Source organism: Diadema setosum, chromosome 17 (assembly GCF_964275005.1).
Source record: "Diadema setosum chromosome 17, eeDiaSeto1, whole genome shotgun sequence".
In the NCBI taxonomy this organism is placed as follows: Eukaryota; Metazoa; Echinodermata; class Echinoidea; order Diadematoida; family Diadematidae; genus Diadema; species Diadema setosum.
In genome coordinates, this window is record NC_092701.1 from 33,127,114 (window position 1) to 33,142,046 (window position 14,933).

General features: G+C 40.1%; 1 protein-coding gene across 1 annotated transcript in view; it reads right to left on the reverse strand.

Annotated features, from left to right (window-relative positions):
* LOC140240621 (MAM and LDL-receptor class A domain-containing protein 2-like) overlaps positions 1–14,933 on the reverse strand; it is a 35,621-nt gene that overhangs the window by 12,216 nt on the left and 8,472 nt on the right. The window contains exons 4-24 of the mRNA XM_072320375.1: positions 13,942–14,210; positions 13,451–13,673; positions 12,930–13,082; positions 11,705–11,802; positions 11,167–11,331; positions 10,672–10,789; positions 9,871–10,002; positions 8,846–8,992; positions 8,027–8,292; positions 7,604–7,814; positions 6,431–6,586; positions 5,936–6,033; positions 5,620–5,793; positions 5,169–5,256; positions 4,652–4,763; positions 4,284–4,354; positions 3,437–3,613; positions 2,501–2,754; positions 1,818–1,902; positions 949–1,071; positions 237–386 (exon numbers count right to left, since the gene is read on the reverse strand). Of these exons, the coding sequence (XP_072176476.1) occupies positions 237–386; positions 949–1,071; positions 1,818–1,902; positions 2,501–2,754; positions 3,437–3,613; positions 4,284–4,354; positions 4,652–4,763; positions 5,169–5,256; positions 5,620–5,793; positions 5,936–6,033; positions 6,431–6,586; positions 7,604–7,814; positions 8,027–8,292; positions 8,846–8,992; positions 9,871–10,002; positions 10,672–10,789; positions 11,167–11,331; positions 11,705–11,802; positions 12,930–13,082; positions 13,451–13,673; positions 13,942–14,210 (3,270 nt within the window). The remainder of the gene's footprint in view (positions 1–236; positions 387–948; positions 1,072–1,817; positions 1,903–2,500; positions 2,755–3,436; positions 3,614–4,283; positions 4,355–4,651; positions 4,764–5,168; positions 5,257–5,619; positions 5,794–5,935; positions 6,034–6,430; positions 6,587–7,603; positions 7,815–8,026; positions 8,293–8,845; positions 8,993–9,870; positions 10,003–10,671; positions 10,790–11,166; positions 11,332–11,704; positions 11,803–12,929; positions 13,083–13,450; positions 13,674–13,941; positions 14,211–14,933) is intronic.

Consider the following 14,933-nt stretch of genomic DNA (forward strand, 5'->3'; position numbering starts at 1 on the left):
ATTACTAGGGAATTTAAAACTTGTCTGGGTTTTCAAACTACTGAAAAAAAAAAGTCTAGATCCGTCTTCTTTTTCTATTGATATTTACGCAATGCCGATATCGAGACGTCACATTGATAACAGCAGCGATGCAACATATTCCGATATTCTATGAACAAGAAATCTTATGTCTGCCATGAATCAAACAGATTAGATAAAGCGGAATCAGACGGGGCTCATGATATAAATCCACCCACCCTCGTTGGAGCGGAGGGTGTGGTCGCTGTAAGGTCCCGTCCCCGTGATGGGCGTGGCGTGCGATCGAAGCGTCCAATCAAAATCGTCCGTAGAATCCTGATGATACTCGCAGATATCGAGTTCAAAATTGCAGCGACCAGGGTAGTTATCTAAAAGCATAACGTGCGTAAGGATTAACATGAGACAATAAACGCATTATCAGATGAGTTATATTTGACTAGGTTTGACAAAATGAAACAACTGAAAAATCATCCAAATCGTAGCTACAAATGTGCGTTTAGTTTTGATTTCGGTAAATTTTACTAAGATGCAAAGTTTTGAACGGAGCTGCTCACCCTGTGGAGATCTAGCGAATCAAATGTTTCATAGAATTGTTCTGAAGCCTACTACGTACATATCAATTTTGCTCACCAATGCGCAATAACACTTTTGTAATTTGTTTCGTTTATTCACGCATAGAATCTTCTGAGACCAATACACGATGTCACATTTTCACAATGCCCATCAAGCAAGCAATACAGTGTTAACCAAGATCAACCGCATTTCTTCCTTGGTGAGTACAAGGCCGGCATAGATTAAGAAATAACTCGTAACAGTTATCATTCCCGTCCATACTTTGCTTGTTCTTTTTTTAAGAGAATCTATGTACAATCGCCCTCGAATTGTGGTATGAACAAAGGATTTCAAGCAACTTTTGCTTGCAACACCCACCACAGTTCGCTTCGTCGGAGTTATCACCGCAGTCGTCGCCGAAGTCGCATACACGCGCGGCGTCGATACAGTAGGTGTTGCTACAAGTGAACTGGTCGCTACTACACGGCTCTCCCGTAATGACTTTAAAGCGATTCGAGAACGAGGTTGTCGAAGAAAACAAGAAGAATAAAGAAGATAAAAACGTTATCCAACTATTATTTCCTAAATCGTATCTTTCTTAATGTAAACAGAAATTCATCGTAACTTGGACAGCTGAAAATGTGTGATAACGCAATCATAAACTTCAAGCATGTGAATTAATTGCAACACATGGTACACTTTTTTTTTCACCAGCAGATAGGGTTTTCACAAGAAGATATTAGTTACAACACTTTACCGCATTTATGTCTCGCAGTGGATATTGTCTTCACCATTTTCACAATCAAAAACTCTTTTTCGAAAGTATAAAGGCATATTTCAATTCTGGTAGGCAAGTCCTCGTGTTTGTTTTCTGCACTGGATTACTTTTAATTTCACTTTATTCTTGACGTCTCATACTCCCTTACAATAAACAGTTTTAGTAGACACATTAATGGATTTCACATTCACATTATCTGTGGTCGGGAAACCTCTGCCTTGCTGTTATGAATGTCAGCCAGGATGGTCAATGATTACATCTCGAGATCTAAGACTGAGACTACTTCCTGCACTGTTCTCTATTGCACACCTACAATTAGGTATATGTACCGTTTTCGTTTGATATGGCACAAGATATCCTAATATCATAATATTCGTTTGTTGCTGGGTTTATCATTATCATTACTATTTTTACAGACGTAAACTCAGTGAAAAGCGAAAGAGCTCGCAGATGGTGGTTTTCAACTCACCTGGCGGCGCGCATGAATTGAAGGAAATGTCATCCAAGCTAATGTCCCCACGGTAAGATGCGCCCCGTCTAGCCTGGATCACAGCCTACAGAGCATTTGTGGGAAGATACACATATCTCATGAAGCTATGGACGCAAACAGCGTCCAAACAGTTAACATCAGGCTTAATTCTGTCATATCCCCATCAATGTAGGTTTCGTACATTTGATGACGTATATTTTGTTGTTGTTTTTTGAATTGTTAGATTTTAAGTCAAAACAGACGCACATACACGGACACACACTGAAACAGCGAGAGACCACAACAATGTGGAGAAAATAGTTACAGAAGACATCCAGGACTTATAACCGTATCTCATTGGAGAACGAGACAGATAAGATTTTCACAAATTCTTAAGTTCCCTTGCAGACACAATGAAAAATCGACAGCTTAGGAAGGAGTGAATATTTCAGATAGAAAAAGTTATTACGATTATAATCATATAGACTGAAAAAGCGTTAGGTTAAAGTTTTTAAATCAAATTTAACAATTCGCCAGTCTAGTGGGAATCTACATTATGCCAAACAACTGCAGATAATCTTTATTTAATCATCCGTTTCAACACACATGACTGAAATAAGTCAAATCCATATTATGCTTCATCAACTTTTCGGGAAAAAAAAAAAGAATGCTGAAATCTGTACCCTAAAGTCAGTTCCGGTACCAATGAAGACCACTTGTCGTCTCCATCTGTCCAGCTTCCCTCCCGTCTTCCCCCACAAGTCTTTCCGGACACCGTTGAACTCGAGGTATACAGTCAACGTGTCGACATCGTTGCTGAACATGTGGTACCAGAATTCCAGCTCGCATGCCGAACCCGTTTGGCGGATGAAACTTGTGTAGATGCGGGTTTCGTCCAGGGCATACCCAGGTGAATTGTCCGCCGTTAGGTAGAACCCTGGAGGATCCCCAGGAAAGTGACCAGACATTGGGTTGTTTTGTTTTGTTTTTCTTTGTAATTGCAGTTATCACGAAAGACTCCGTCTGAATTTATTTTTTCCTTGTTCAGGACCTCAAATTACAACAAGACACTTACTTGCCTTGCTCGGTTAAACAATCGATTTTTCATGGTGTGACGAAATCATGCGGTTCGTCATGTCAGAAAAGTTTTCAAGAGCACATTCGATATTCTTGTGACTTCTATGAGAGAGACAAAGACATAAGCATATATATGTGTGTATATATATATATATATATATATATATATATATGGGTTTTGAACAGTAACAAAGCAGAGGAAGAAGATATATATATATATATATATATATATACATATATATATATATATATATATATATATATATAATTGTACATATACATATATTCAAAAAGAGAGAGAAGGACGGACAGACAGATCACAGACAGAGGAGACGAGAAATCATCGGAGAAGGCGAAAATAGGACAGAAGGACATAATAGACACACAATGAAGGAACGAAAAAAAGAAGAAGAGATTCAAGTAGGAGGAGAAACATGATGACGGGGAGGACGTGGAGGAGGCCGAAAAAATAAACACAAAACGGAAAGATGGAAGAGAAGGCAGAGAAAGGGAAAGAAAGAGAAGACAGACAGATATTTTACCTGCTTCAGTACCAAGGGTGTGGTCCACAGCTGGCCGATACTCGTCGTAGGGCGAATCAGACACACCCGACCCATTGACCCTCCTAAACATGAAGACTTGATGGTCGTCTGCAGCTCTCAACGGGTCGTAGATTCGCCATCCGCAGAGGTCCGTCTCGAAATCGCACATGTCCTTGACTGAAATGATTCAAAACGAAAATTGCCTTAATGAGATGATGCTTCATTTGTATTCATTTATGCAGTTGTTACAGCTAATATGAGTATTTATCATGAACAAACTTTTTTGTTCTACACATACTACGCCAGCAAGTTTAAAAGATGATGAGAATGATCTCATTTAACACTTGCATGCTTGCAAATGCTTCATACTAGATTATGTTCAGTGACAATGAATACTATAATGATATTCCATTGTGCAGGTTTATTTCTGCCGAACCGGACACCACTGTAAAAGATGGCGACTTTCAGTTTTTAATTTCAATTTATTTGTAATGCAAAGAAAGACACCTTAATTCTTACATACACAAATAGACAGATAAATCCTGAGGAGACTGTTATGATGTTATCTTACTCTCAACAAGCGAATTGGGCAAAACAGAAAGTGTAATTTCCGTTCCACTTCTCAAAAATCGGCTTTGTAAGATCATGACGTGCAGTATACAGTGTTGGTAATACCACATACCGACTGTGTTACCAGCGACTCCCGGCGCTTATCTTACGTTTGTCTTAGAACATGAAATTATTGTGTAGATATCGTACACAATTAATAAGACGGAGATCGCTCCTGGAAGACGATTTATTTCTTTTCTCTCCTTCTTTTTCTCAAATATACACTGAAGAATCTCACCACAGCCGGCCTCGTCTGATCCATCTGAACAGTCAACTTTAAAGTCACACATCAGATTCTTCCGTAAGCATCTGGTTAGAGGAAAACAAAAACAATTGATATCTTAAACATCCTGATCATTAAAACTTTAACTTAGCAAGTAAAATTCCCTTAGCAAGTAAAATTCCCTTAGCAAGTAAAATTCCCATTAAAATTCAATATCAAGCTTAAGCTCGTAAATGTCAATTGTATTCGTGCAGCGTCTTACAATTTTGAAGCTGTCAATAAAATAACACAAATTACAAAAGAGGAGAGATTGATTTTAAATTTGAATTTTTTTATTTGAATTGAATTAAAATTGAATTTGGATTTGATGGGTAGTGCAGTACTTGTTTTCGGCCGGGCAATATATCTGATCGTTGTTACACGCCCCCTGTGGATCCCGGGTCGTGGTTGGCATGCTGGTTGGTGCGACGGTCACCGGAGCAGCAGGAAGTTGTTCTATCATACATCGCAACCGACAGAGAAATAAAACAAACATAAATGTACAACATTGCATTCACACAATAACCATTTTCCTCAGAACGACGTCGCCTTTAACGGATTATCTCACTTCAAACACAAAAAGACACAGACGATGCATTTCATTTTTATTTTTCAAGATTTCAATTTTATATCCAATGTAATTATCTTCGACAAAAGCGGACACCGGTTGATGTTCATTCCTTCATTCATTTCATTCATTCAATTATTTTTCCATTTCCAACAGAAACATATAAATATTTTACAGAAATTGAATATAGAAATAACATTACAACACATGATAAAAAAGATAAGTTGATGCTTAAACAATCACCAAATCTGAAGCATAAAGTTACTTTTCCTCGTTTTAAATCCTAAACTTACCATCCGAGGGAATGCAACCAGGAGAAAACGTGATGTCGTCGATGGCTGTATTACCGTAACTATCTCCCACAATGCTCTCAAATACAACCTGCGCACGAAAACAGACAATTTAAAGATGAATGATTTCAACCTTAATGAATCGAACTAGGCATCTGGTGGCGTTCCATAGACGAACCTACACAGCTATAATTGTTCCGCCAAGGCAACATTTAGGAAGCAACCAGTTAGCATTTAATATTTTCTTCAGTTATCGATTGCAAATGCTGTCATTGGCATCTGGCAGCAGTCATTAGATTTTTCACTTCCAGCTATTGGTAACTACAGATCTTGGAGAAATGGTAAAATCTCTTTCTCTTTCTCTTCCTTTTCTCATAGTCCGTCGTTTATATTTATGCAATACAATCTTACTGAAATTACATCATTTTTGTTGCGCTATTAGTAATCTTCATACCTGGAAGGGGCTTCCCCCGTTGTCAAGGACAACGTGTCCCCTTTGCCAAAAGTCGCCGTCGGCGGCAGTCTTCTTCCAGACCAGTTTGTCACCCTGCGAGCTGTCCTTGTAAGGACGGATGTACACGTGGAACACGTCGATATTGAGACCATATAACAAGTAGAAGAATGCCATCTGTGTAAGAATAAAATATTGACATCAATACTACATAATCATATTAAATCACAGTCACATTATATTTGACGATTACAATCTATGTATAATATAATTGAACTGAAGTGCGTTCAAACTTGTTTATTTTTCTCTATAAATTTACCTTGCATTGCTGTTGAGATGACGTCACAAAGGTACGACTGACGAGGTGAGCCTTGAGTCCAAATATTTGCAGAGCCACATCAAAATACATGTAGTACCCTTTGGACAAAACAGATGCAAGGCAAAAAGAGGCAAAATAAAACTCGTCAACAATCCAACAATTTTCTACGATGAAGGAAACAATTTGCAGAATCATCTAAGTGAACTCAGTAATGGAGGAAATAATTGCTGCAATAATGCTACGGTTGTATTTTTTCTGTCATCATCGTAATACCCGCCATCTATCAATTATTATCATTATTATCAATTTTTAACGTCAAAATAACTACTTGCATATGCACCATGCATGACTGCTGTATCTATATCAATACATCATATTTATCTCAGAATTCTGTCTGTCCATTTAATTGTTTGGTAGTATACTTGTTTTGTTATGGTGATCTTCAACTACCCAATACTCTGGACAAAAAAGGAGGGGGAAGAGTCAAGGTTCCACCTGAATAGTTCCCCGTGGTGTGGTCCCTCTTGACCCCCTTGTCGTAGCTGGTGTCCGGGCCTTGCTGCCGTGTCCAGTCCAGGTCATCCGTGGCCTGAGTCTGGGACCAGTCGCACAAGTCCGTCTCGAAATCGCATTGTCTGTAGCCCTCGGATGCTTTGGTGGAAAATGAAATAGACCAGGTTATCTTTTCCGAGAAAAATATAATGTCTATGATTATCATAGTTGGGAGCTGGCAAAACCAAATGAAGTGAAACTTTATTTCTCTCGGGAAAATGTTGTGACGCTATAGGAGAGGTGGTATTGGAGTATACATGTCCTGTCGGGAGATTAACGATAAGTAATAGAAGTAGGCTTATCCCTGTGAGAAAAGTATATTGCTTAGGGAAACAGAAATGTATACGCATTGCTTGATTGGAAGACCATTGCGTCCTGTGATGCATGCAGGAAGTCTATACCTCCAGGGTTAAGTCTTACTCCTACTCATGTAGTTTGTTCTTTTCAGGTGTCTATAATTATACAGTGGGAAATATCACTAACACATGTAATGACGTAGCAAATGAGTGACGAGAACCAGCGCAGTAACTGTATTAACCCTCCCAAAACTGCTTTCTAAGAACTTCGCTGCTGATTCAAAGTGATGCAGTTGTCTTTGCCGATAATGGGTTTAAGAAAACTATTCATTTAAACGTATGGCACAATGTGCCTGGTTGATATGTTTGCTGACTATTGGTCACCTATTGCTAACCATGATATGTCGGCATCATTCGCCCTTTTGTGTGGGTCAGTATATGCAAGGAGGCCACTGGATTACAGTTAGCACCCGGCCTGCTCTTTTATAATGAATGAATGAAGTGGGATCGTTAACGTGCGTGAGTCGTGGCTAACTCACACACTGGACCTCCATTAAACGTCCTATCAGAGGGACAGAGAGTTTTGCCTCTTACTACAGAGGGGACAGAATGCTTTAACATTGCTCAGTTAGACTTGGAAATCAAACCCGGTACCCTGGGATCTGGAGGCACTCTCTGAGGGGCTACCAACTTAGCCATATCACTTCCCTATAGAAGGAAATGATCATGCCATGGCATTATCTTTACTCTAGGGCCCAACCCATAACCAGCGAAATACATGAATTAGTCAACCACAATTTTTCCATCTCGAGTGTCTCACCACACGACATCGGTTCGTCCGTCCGATCGCCGCAGTCGTCAGCCAGGTCGCAGTACATCGACTGATCGACACAGCCACCGTTGGCGCAGATTAGACTCGCCGTCGAGTCGCAGTGGTCGACGACCGCGGGTAGAGCGCAATTCTGATATTCGATGTCATCGACGGCCACCATGCCTTCATACAGAATGTTCTTCTGCTTGGTGATTTTGAACTATGAGATGAAGGTAGACAAGGTAAGAAATTTGTTCACAATTTACTACTGACAATGCAGACAAGACATAAAACTGCATTTTGCTCCTTACGACGGTATTATCTACCTTTCACAAACGAATTTTACATGTCATTATGCATAATCTGTAGTTTTACACCCACAGTTGAGTTGATCGAGAGAGAAATGGAAAGATTTGTAACACCATCCCATACCTGCCACGGTCCGGTACGTCGGCCCACACCCACGAGCGCTTGTTGCCACTCCTCCAGGGGGTGATTTCTCAGGAAGTAAAGCAGAACTTCATCACCGGAAGTGACATCGACTAGGGAGGCTTGAAGGTCACCGGTGTTGAGGCCGGCTTTGAGGAAGTAGAAGGAGACGATGCAGCTCTCGGAGGCCAGGTTGAATGTGGGACCGACCACCTCGGCTTTCTCGTCCTCCTCCGATCCGCCGCTCGGCGAGACGTACATGTAATATCCTGCAATGTCATATGAGGTAGTTTTCTTTCAAATTACATGATGAATGCTATCGGTATCTGTTTCATTTTGTCTTCACCATGAAACATTCGTATTACTGGTCGATGATTTATGCAATACGAAGTATGGATAGAAGAATTTGTGATTCCTCCACTAGAATAACACTTAATAAAGACAACTGAGAGTCAGTTTGCTGCAGGATCATTGAATTTTCTACTTTAACAGCCAAAAGTCCTCTTAAGGAATTATTGTTAGAATGAAGAGCAATTGCATAGTCGCACTATGCTTCGAGGTATTTAAAATGGGCATTACATTTGACATTTGACCTTGATGCAACGTTCCACGGCGTCGAATATGATGAAACTAGAGTTTCTCCATTAACTTGACAAATATTATCTGTTATCAAAATATTTAGTCGAACCATTGTTACTCATTGTTAATCTGATTACAGAAGATCACATATAATGGCTAAAGCGGCAGTGACGCTATCGATTAAACATAGCCAGCTATCTTTTTTTTTTTTTTTTTCTTACAGGCAAGTTATGGTTCCCTCACCATTTTCAGTGCCCAACGTGTGGTCGGCGTCAGGCGCGAATTCTCTCACCGCCTCAGTGGTGGCGCCATTTGCTCTCACCCAATCAAAGGAGTTTCCCTCCGTCTCCACCAGACGACACATGTCCGTCTCAAAATCACATGTCGAGGCTGGAGACAGAATTGACGTTCATCAAACACGACGTTGAAAGATAGCATCCAAAAGATGTTTTTGTACAGGAATAGGTTAATATAGAAACGCATAATGCGCGGATGATTATGTAACAGAACTCCCATCACATACTGTGACACGACCAGAGGTATTATGCACAAAACATTATTGTCTCGGGCACAAGGTAAAGCACAGATTTTCTAATATAGCAAATAGGGATCATTGTGATTAAACACGAAATAGACAGACTTCAAAATATCTCTCTCCTAATATCGTCAGTGCTTACTGAATGGTATTCGAGCTACACAGATGCATTCATGTGCTCATTTATGCTCATTCTTCAGTTTCGCCGTCAATTCGTCATCCTTTCTTCCTCTCCCGCTCTTTAAAATCATCAAAACCAATGTATATTCATTAAAAGTTCTGTTACGTGTCAGAAGACTATCCCTCCCAATTGAATACTTTCTCAAGAGAAGTTACAAAAAGAACGAAGAAGAAGCAGAAAGGAAGAAAGACATAAGAAGAGAATGTAAGCAGGTAAGTAGGAATGATTAAATTGATTTTTGTTTTACTGTGACCACCAATGAAGCATAGAATCATTATAAATAATAGCAGCCAGACAACTTAAGTCCCCTCCCAAAGACTAGGCAAATGAGGATAAAGTGCCTTGCCTAGAGGTACAACCGATGCATCCAGGGGATTCGAACCAATTGAACAACGTGATTTACAGTCAAAGGTCTTATCCACAGAACCACATCTCCCCAAACCACAATTTCTCAGTAAACATCGAGGAGCGAAACCTAGCGCTAAATGGTCATATTTTGGTAGGAAAAGAGCGTGCAGTCATCAGTTTTATTGGTGAGTGCTGCATACTCACGGCATTTCCTTTCGTCTAGTCCGTCTGGGCACTGGACCTTGAAGTCACACACCTGGTCGGGGTCGATACAAGTAACGCCGTCACCGCAGCCAAACTTGTTTGGGTTCAAGCAGTGATTCGGCAGGGGTGTGGCTAGTGAGGAATCAACACAATATGCCGATTTCAACATGACGTTTGATCTTTTGCTATTTGATATCAAGTCTGTATCTCTCTTCATCCATATGTAAATTGGTATCAAAGCCAACTGCTTAATTATTTACACGCAACGCAACTTAATTAACAGACTGAATTCCATGTAATAGAAAAATTGGATATGATTACTGCACGTTTATTCAACAAACATCATGTAATAATGTGATTTTAGCGTTGAAAATGACACGGTCGCATGTGTGTGTGCGTGTGTGTGTGTGTGTGTTTTGTTGTAATTGTTGTTGTTGTTGTTGTTGTTTTGTTTTGTTATGACAGTGACAATGATGTGACAATGGCGTCAGATACAAAAACAAAATCAATTGAAAAAAGGTTTCAGTTTCGGATTCGTTGATTTGTCATATCTAATATGAACGACTAGTTAAGACACGTAAGACACCAGACTCATACGAAGTTGTTCATAAGGTATCAAAGTCCAAAAGTTCGACACTCTGACTACGCTAGATTGCTATAGTCCTGACGAATACAAATGAGGTAGCCCATCACCTTTAGACGAATATACATTATTATCTCGACTAAAATCTACATGATTCCAACTAATATAATGAGGGTTAAGTTTTTAGCCTAGCGAAACAGCCACCAACAGGACCTTACCGGGCTGTGTGGGAATCACCGGGAGACTTGAGGCGTGCTTGCAGCCCGGAGTAAAGCTGATGTCATCGAGGGCGATATCACTCTTCACAGTGTAACCGATCGTTCCTTCGATGATTACCTAGGAGTTTCAGAATTGAAAACAAAAATGCAACCCGGCGGAGATATCATAAAACCACGTATTAACGTTTATACGCATCAACATGGAGAGGGGCATTTGGATTTTATTTGAATCCAACACGGTTGTACACAAATGTTTGTATGGAAAATGTCATAGTCTAAAAATTACAAATTTATGTTTCATATTGTATCTGAAAATGAAGTATGTGGTTTACGTGTATCTTGCTAAGTTCATGCTATGACTGATTTCTTAATTTTATCAAAACATATTCAAGTAGTCATCAGAAAGCCTAAAAAATGGAATAGGGTCAAACTAAGGAACCGGCAATTCTGATATACATGTACACTTCATAAGAAGGACTATTACTATAAACTCACCTGGAAATCGCTAGACAGTCGGAGGTCCACTGTGTCATAGAGCCAATAATCTCCTTGGTCCAGTTCCTCGGACCAGATCTGGGTCATGGGTCCGTTGATCTCGGTCCTGGTGTAGATTTTTAGGGCCCCTATTCCATGGCCGTACATGTGGTAGTAGAACCGCATCTGGAATGTAAACGTAGTGGGTTTTTTTTTTTTTTTTGTGGATTTCATCTTCGATAAAACGATCGTCTCTCTTCATGTATAGTCAGGAGTAGATAATACAGGTAGTGGACACATTTACTCAATGAGCAGACCATGAGATTGCTACGATATATCATAGCAACTGATTGACGAATTACCCTTCATAGACGGAAAGTAAACGCCGATTATTCAGTGAGTAATAGCCATGGGGGAAATAATGGCATATATCCTGGAACGGAACTCGTGACGAAAGATGAATGTGATTTCTGATGTCTTGGTCTGAGCTAAATGGATGAATGGTTGTTTGAAGAAAGCAGCCACACTTATCTCTGTTTAAAACGTGTTATACACTCACCGAGCATCCAGTAAGGGCAGCTTTGATTGGAAAGCTCTCAAGCTTGGCCCGGTCGCCGTTCCTTCGTTCGTCACTACCCTCCGTGTAGATGTAGTGACCTGCAGTGAATAAGTTCATAATGTTCAAAAGAATCTATTTCTATTTTCCTTTCACTTGGCATCATTCAGACATTTTAGCTACCATGGAATGTATATAGAGTGACAATAGGATACATAATCCGCATAGAAGGAGAGAGATCATTTACTCCGAATGGAAATCATCATTTCAAAAAGAAAAAATCATTTCCTTATTTTCCATAAAATGGAAAATCTTCATGAATCAAGTGGCATACTTAATTGACACATAAATAGAGCACACATCCCAAAATGAAACAATGAAACACAAACGATAATAAAACAACACACATTTACTCAGTATGGAAATAGCAAAGAAAACTGTACACCCAATAACAGAATATACACCCAATCTAAATTAGATTTTTTTAAAGGTTTTTAGATTTAAGATTCTTATGAAATGGCTATCACCCCCGCATCTTTTAGATCGCAACTGCTGATCTACAATTTAACAAACATGTCGGAAAAACGAACCAGTGGGAACCTGCTCCGTATCATTCAAATACACATTTAAAAATCCAATGATACAAGGATCGTTTCGAGAGAACGATCAAATCAATACTCAACATAAAATCTTTCCTTCCCATCAAGCCTCTCTCCGATCCTCCCCTACCCCATTCACATAATTTTCTTTTTCTACAGCAATTTCCACTATTACGGTGTTTGATTTCATTCAATACAGTCAGCAGTGTTGCATGTATTATTCGCATTTACCTGAATGTGTCTTAAACTGTTAAAGGGATGGTATAGTTTCGGTTGAGATGGGGCTTAATGTTTCCAGATTTTTTGCGAGATAATGACCAACTTCGTATAAAACCTCTGATGAAATATGGAAGAGCAAACGACTCTAAAAAGAGACGTCTTAACAAAAGGTGAGGCCCATCTTTATTAGGATCATTAGTTTTACTTTGTTTTTCTCAGATCTCAGCTCAGATCTCCGCTAATTCAAAACCGATTTTCATCAAATAAACTTTAAATTCCTCTTCGAATTGTATGCTCTTTAATATCTCATAGGTGACTTCTAATTATCTCGCAATAAAAAAAAAACTAAAATCTGAATTCCCATCTCAACAAAACACAGATACACATGCACAATGTCAGGGAAGACGTACCGCTGTTTGAGCGCGTGGTGTGGTCGTTACCAGGACCGGTGCCGTCACTTCCGGTACCCCCGGATATCCGCCTCCAGTCAAACTCGTCGTTCGTCATTTGTGTCCACTCGCACAGGTCCGTCTCGAAATCGCACATTGTGTAGCCAAGGGCCGCTGTGAGAAAACATATATAACAAGCATGTGTCAACATTCATCAGTCGGAAAATGGACCTCAAGTGATATTCAAATAAGTGCTGGACCGATACAAAAACATAAAAATCATCCAAGTTTATTTCAGCCGTCATATGTGTTGTCCGATAAACATAAAAGCTAAATTTAGAGAAGTGATCTTTTGTTATCTAATTCATCATTTGGGGAAAGAACCCTAGCATAAAGAATAGATATACAGTTAAGATATTCAACCATTCATGCTATTATTCATTACTTAATATGTCATGATCACAACAGAGCCTTATTTAAGTGTTGGCATCTACTTCATGTGACGTAATAAATTCCTATCGATGTTTTGGATGATGACGTACCACATGTCGTAGGTGTCTCGTCTGTCAGGTCGCAGCAGTCCACCGTGTAGTCGCACCGACGACTCGTGTCGTAGCATTCTCCCGATGCGCACTGCGACTCGCCCACTCCGCACTCGCCCACACTCACCGGCAGCGGATACTCGCAGTTCTCGAACTTGAGATCGTCCACGGCGAAGCCGCTGTCGGACGGGATCTGCTGTCGGTCTTCGACGTCGATGACCATCTGGGAAAGACAAATGAAAAACAAATGCATTTCCAGACCATGTGAGGAAAAAAAAAAATAACCGCTTGAGGATCACCTTTGTTGTCGCAAGCATGATCTAAAAAATCTGAGGTGCTAAACAGAGTAAGGCCAAGTATAAGTCTTAAAGATAATGAATAAAGAATGTTCATGTTCATATTATAAGTAATTCAATTCTTGGTTTGGACAGAAGTTGCGATGATTTCCTATCAAGGGTACGACAACGTAAATGCACTGGCTGTACACTGACCTGAAAGTTGGCACTGCAGGGTGGTACATCAACCGTTGCCAACAGCCACTTGTTGTAGTCGTAAACCCGATCGTTGACCTTCAACAGCCGCTGGTCCTTCCCGTCGTCGAGAGTCTTGATATAAATCTCGAGGTCACCGAACTCGACGCCGAACATGTTGTACCACATGGTGAATTTGCAGGTGCGAGCTGCGAGCTTGAATACGGGGCCAAGGAGGCGGGCTCGCGTGTTGAGGAGAGTGTCGGCACCGTCCACGTAGATGTAGTGGCCTTGTTAAAAAGAAAAGTAGCATCGATCCTCATACGTTTAGAAATTCCCCAAATAGTGCAGATGAACATATCGCTCTTGGGCAACTCATCTTTTAATAGTAGACCTTTTCTGCCAAATGTGAATTGAATTGAGTTTTCCTTCTTTCTCACAATCCATCAAATGTAGAAGTAAAATTTCTAACAATGATAGACCTAATCTTCTTCGATATAACTTTTACATGACGTATACTTTATAACAGCCTACACCAGATATTTACTATGTTTGATACTGCTGTTGTTGATACTATGTTTGTTTGACGATGTGTTTCTCGTCTGATGCGGTATCAGTACATTCTATATCAAACTCGTGACCATGTATCCGTGGAAAGCGCCCTCATACCATTGGCAGAGTCGGACGTGTGGTCCTTCTCGGGTCCCATGAAGCCCTCGTAAGGGGGCGGGTCGTACCACTCCCAGTCGAAGTCGTCGTCGAAGTCCTGGCTCCAGTAGCAAAGATCAGTCTCAAAGTCGCACGACGTAGCTTAAATCGAGAAGAAGAGAAGGGACAGATTATTGCAACATTTTGGTGACGTTCCCGCAAACACACTTATCATCATCATAATAATGAAAATGATTGTGTTGAAGACAATTATAGCCCCTAAATTTAGTGATACCTATGGTGATGTGAGTGACATTAGTGTAGTGACGATGGTAATCTTATTCTTCCGTTATGACAGCTGTTAT